Raw genomic sequence first — 5,515 nt, 5'->3', positions numbered from 1 at the left:
GCGGGAGGGCCGCGAAGAGAGCCGGAGGATCCCCGGCTGATCTCCTTTGCAAAAGACGGTAAAAGGGGGATCCGGGAAAAAGGGGAGACGCTTATCCCCACCTTCCCCTCCGGGCTCCGGTCCTTCGCCGCAGCTGCAGAGGTTTTTCTGGACTTGAGGTTGGACGGGACCCCCTTGCGGGCTCTAACCCAGCAGTTCGGAGGAGGGGGTCCCTGGAAACAGAGACGCCCCCCTGAAAATTGGGGTGGGGGGAGTGAAGGGCTGGCGGGAGGGTCCCTTGGGGGGGGCAGAGGGGTTTCTCCGGACAGGTGTGGTGGGGTGGGGTGAGGGTCTCCCGGGTGAGAAATGCTTCTGGGGAAGCTGCAAGGAAGGGGGTCCCGTTTGGCCCCTCACTGCCATCAGTCCTGGTCTGCCACTGGGGTCTGCCCAGAGGGGTTTCTCCGAATAGGTGAGGGGGGGATGGGGGTCTCCCGGGTGAGAAATGCTTCTGGGGAAGCTGCAAGGAAGGGGGTCCCGTTTGAGCTGGGGGGGGTTGGGGGCCAGAGGGGTTTCTCCCCATGGGACAAGTTAGGGCGAGGGTCGGAGGCAGGGCAGGGTCCCGAGGTAGCTGCGGGGAAGGGGACTTGGGGACCCCTCACTCCCTTTTGGACCGGGTCTGCCACCGGGGTCTGCCTTGGCCCTGAAGACCCTCTGCCCTTCAGCTGAGTGGCTTCTGGAGATCTGGAGGGGGGGAAGATGGCTTGAGAAGGGATCTGTTGGGGATTACAAAGCCCATCCGCTCACTGGCCTGGGATGGGCCACTTGATGTCACTCGGAAGTCACGAACTTGGGGAAGGGTCTTTGATGCTCCTCCTTTGGGAGGTCACTGTGAAGAAAGTGCTACAGCTGCCCCATCCTCTCCCCAGCTGCATCTCCCCCCCAAAGCCAGGATGGAGGCTCCGGTGTGCCTGGTTGAGAACAAGAAAAATCGCCTCCGTGTCTCTTCGGAGGGTCTCCAGTTGCTCTCGGACATCCGGAATCCGGTGGTGGTGGTGTCCATTGTGGGACTCTACCGCACGGGCAAGTCCTACCTGATGAACAAGCTGGCTGGCAAAAATTCAGGTGAGAAGATCTGAGATGAACCAGGACAGTATGGACCAGGGCAAAATCTGGGTGGGAAAATGAGCACACACACCCCAAATCTGGGGTTTTCTGCTCCGATGGAAAAGGTTGTGCTTTCATTTTCCAAAATACCCTTTGTGAGTGATCCCGTGACAAGGGACCCTTAGAAATGATGTGATCTTGCAGACGTTTATCATCCCTTTTATGATGATAATAATAATAATGATGATGATGATGATGATGATGATGATGATGATGATGATGATAATGATGATGATGATGATGGTGGTGGAAGGGACCTTGGAGGTCATCGAGTCCAACCCCCTGCTCAGGCAGGAACCCTACACCATTTCAGAAAAATGGCTGTCCAGTCTCTTCTTAAAAACTTCCAGTGTTGGAGCATTCACCGCTTCTGGAGGCAGGTTGTTCCATTGGTTAATTGTTCTAACTGTCAGGAAGTTTCTCCTTAGTTCTAAGTTGCTTCTCTTCTTGATCAGTTTCCATCCGTTGCTTCTTGTCCTGCCTTCAGGCGCCTTGGAGAATAGCTTGACTCCCTCTTCTTTGTAGCAGCCCCTGAGATATTGGAACACTGCTATCATGTCCCCCCTCGTCCTTCTTTTCGTTAAACTAGACATACCCAATTCCAGCAACAGCAACAGTAAGTTTGAGAGTAAATAAGAAAACACCAGAAGGCAGGACAAGAAGCGATGGGTGGGAACTAATCAAGGAGAGAAGCAACCTAGAACTAAGGAGAAATTGCCTAATGGTGAGGGGGACAATTAACCAGTGGGACAGCTTGCCTCCAGAAGTTGTGGGTGCTCCATCACTGGAGGCTTTTAAGAAGAGACTGGATAGCCACTTGTCTGGAATGGCACAGAGTCTCCTGCTTGTGCAGGAGGCTGGACTAGAAGACCTCCAAAGTCCCGTCCTGCTCTGCTACTCTGTTGTTATTAGGTGATGTTGGCCTCATGGAACAAATCAGACAGGAAACTTGATCAAAGGAGCCAATTTTCTTTATTGTAAAGCTACCTTGACAGAATCTGAAAGTTGAGTTCTCCACTCATCTCCTTTAACTGCCAGAGAATCTAGGGGGGGGGGGTCTCTTCTGAGCCTCTTGCCCCTCCCACTGTCCATCAGAAGGTTGTGCTGTCTCTTATCTGATCTCTTTGCCCTTCTCCCAAGGTCTTTCTCACCTTCCATTACAGAATGTCTAGATTGCTATTTTAATCAATACATGTTTATAACTCTTCTTCTGGTGTTTTTTTTTAGCTTCTCAGAAATGTAGGCCCTTTATCTTTTGAGGGTTCTTGTGCTTTTTCTTATATTGCAAAATGAAATATTTTTTGATGACCATTTTCACATGGGAAACTACGCCCTTGCATAACTTCCTGCTTCAAGGTGTAAAGACAGGTGAACAACCTGTGTCTTATTAACTGTAGCTCACATATTACAGCTTGACCGTTTTAGATCTAAACCTTATCCCATTTTTCCATTTGTAGGCTTCTGTTTAGGCTCCACAGTGCAAGCAAAAACGAAAGGAATCTGGATGTGGTGCGTTCCCTATCCAGATAGGCCTAATCAAACCCTTGTCCTTCTGGATACTGAGGGAATAGGGGATGTGGAAAAGGTGATTTTTATATTTTTATATTTCTTTGTATAAAAGAATTCAATCACTTCTGTTTTTCTCTTTGCTGATTTTTGTACTATTTGTCTGGCATTCCTGTCCATAAGATGATTTTGCAGTTTCTCAACTGGACTTGCTATCAATGCCTGATCATCTGCAAAGAGACGTTTGTTCATATTATTTCCATTCTTGGGTTTGGCTGTGCTTATCCTGTCAATGTAGGTGATAAACAATAGTGGGGATAGTTTTACTCCAGATGTTACTATGAAGGGTTCAGATGTTCCTTGGTTTGTTCTGATTGGACTTCCGCAGTCACTGTATAAGCTTCTGCATACTCTAATAAGATGTTTTTAGAATAGAATAGAATAGAATAGAATAGAATAGAATAGAATAGAATAGAATAGAATAGAATAGAATAGAATAGAATAGAAGAATTAATGGAATGGAATGGAATAGAACAGAGGAATTAATGGAATGGAATGGAATGGAATGGAATAGACTAGACTAGACTAGAATAGAATAGAATAGAATAGAATAGAATAGAATAGAATAGAATAGAATAGAATAGAATAATGGAATGGAATAGAAATAGAATAAGAATAGAATAGAATAGAATAGAATAGAATAGAATAGAATAGAATAGAATAGAATAGAATAGAATAGAATAGAATAGAATAGAATAGAATAAGAATAAGAATAGAAATAGAATAGAGCTGGAAGGGACCTTGGAGGTCTTCTAGTCCAGCCCCCTGCTCAAGCAGGAAAACCTAAATACCTATGTTTACTTACTCCATATTGAGTCAATGTTTGCCATAACAATTTTCTATCAACTCTTACCAAATGCTTTCTCTTGGTCTACAAATGCGAGAAAGGGATTTTTATTGTATTCCATATTCTTTTTCTATTGGTTGTTTAAGCACAAAAATTGCATCTGTGCAGCTTCTATTTCTTCTAAAATGTATCTCCTCTTCTGCTGGTTGTTGTTCTATAACTGGTCTTGATCTTGTTTCTATTATCTTACCGTACATTTTCCCTTCATGGCTCAAGAGTCAGACGCCTTGATACAATAGCACTGAAAAAAGTGTCTTATATCTGATCCTTACACTTATGACCATCACAACATCACCACGGTCACGTGATCCTAATTTAGGTCCTGGGCAACTGGCATGTATTTACCATAGTTGTAGGATCCCCGAGTCATTTACAACTTTCCTAGCCAGCTAAGTAAATGGGGAAAGCCGTTTACTTTGCTTTTACGTATCCCTTCCCACCTGTTATTTGAAACTCCTACAATGCGTAGCCTCAAATTTTCCTAAACTACAACTCCCAGCACCCTCTGGGACTGAATAGATGAATGACTCAGTGAATAAATTCTGGAGTGGTGAACGAATGGTATCTTATGCTTATTAGAAGTTACCTTCTAACTGCCATAGATAAACTCAGCAGAAGTCAGAAACAGATCATAACCTATTCTTGTCCCTCTCTAGGGCAGCTCTCAAAACGATGCCTGGATCTTTGCTTTGGCCGTGTTGTTGAGCAGCACCCTGGTCTACAACAGTCTGGGGACCATTGATCAGAGTGCTCTGGACAAGCTTCAGTATCCTTTTCAAGAGTAGCTCTGTTGTGCTATGCCAGAAGTGGGGAGATTATGGCCACTTTATGACTTGTGGACTTCAACTCCCAGAATTCCTGAGCCATCATGGCTGGCTGGGGAATTCTAGGAGTTGAAGTCCACAAGTCATAAAAGGACCATAGTTCCCCACCCCTGTTCTATGCAGTCAGATTTGGAGTGAGGCAGCTTTCAGGAACATCTTTGTCTACGTCATTTTCAAACTCGCCCACTGCATTTCCCCAGCATGCTAAACTTAGTTAGTTTGAATATTGACTGCCTTACATGTCGGGGTATTGTGGAGGCCTAGAAAATGGGCTGAGGCAATGAACAGGTGAAGTTTATTATTGGAACCACATTGCTTTTCAACAGGGATAATTTTGTTTTGCTTTATTACAGTTTTATTATCAGTTTTAAGAAAGAAGGGAAAAGATTAAGGGAAATTAATACAGAGTAAGAAAAGAGAAAAAAGAGATTAAAAAGAGGAAAGGCAAAAAAGAAGGAAAAGAGAAAAAAAAGGAAGTCAATTTTGTTGTGCTTTAGTTTAAATAACCATAACTGGCTCGGGAATTCTGGGAGTTGAGGTCCACAAGTCATAAAAGGGCCATATCTGTATCCTTCTCAAGAATAGCTCTGTTGTGCTATGCCAGAAGTGGGGAGACTATGGCCCCCTCATAACTTGCGGACTTCAACTCCCAGAATTCCTGAGCCATGATGGCTCCGCATGGAAACCTCTCCCTTTCCCCTCAGCATGGCTGGCTCAGGAATTCTGGGAGTTGAAGTCCACCAGTCATAAAAGGCCATAGTTCCCCACCGCTGTTCTATGCAGTCAGATTTGGAGCGAGGTAGACTTCAGGAAAATCCTTGCCTACATCATTTCCAAACTCATCCACTGTGTTTCCCCACATGCTTAAGCTTGATTAGAGTGAATGTTGACTGGCTTACATTTCGGGGTATTGTGCAGACACAGAAAATGGGTTGGGGCAATGAATAGGTGAAGCCTGTTATTAGAACCACGTTGCTCTTCAACAGGGATAATTTCACTTTATTCTGAGGCTATAATGTTCTTTCATTTATTTGACAATTGCCTTGGTAGCAAATCTTCTCTCTAGCCTTCAAGATCATCCTCTTTGTTTACCGCACATGTACATTGCTTGATCCTAAACTGGCCCAACAGTTTT

General features: G+C 44.9%; 1 protein-coding gene across 1 annotated transcript; it reads left to right on the top strand.

The window, feature by feature from the left end:
- Window positions 1–905: 905 nt before the first annotated feature.
- LOC107301567 (guanylate-binding protein 1-like) lies at window positions 906–4,341 on the top strand (the record flags this gene model as incomplete). Its single annotated transcript, XM_015830772.1, has 3 exons — window positions 906–1,101; window positions 2,601–2,728; window positions 4,213–4,341. Coding segments are annotated over 3 exons (453 nt in total), but the record flags the coding sequence as incomplete, so codon positions are not given.
- Window positions 4,342–5,515: the final 1,174 nt, after the last annotated feature.

The sequence above is a fragment of the Protobothrops mucrosquamatus genome, unplaced genomic scaffold (assembly GCF_001527695.2).
Source record: "Protobothrops mucrosquamatus isolate PMUCROS unplaced genomic scaffold, P.Mucros_1.0 scaffold14514, whole genome shotgun sequence".
Classification (NCBI taxonomy): Eukaryota; Metazoa; Chordata; class Lepidosauria; order Squamata; family Viperidae; genus Protobothrops; species Protobothrops mucrosquamatus.
This window is presented reverse-complemented; position numbering and strand designations above follow the sequence as displayed.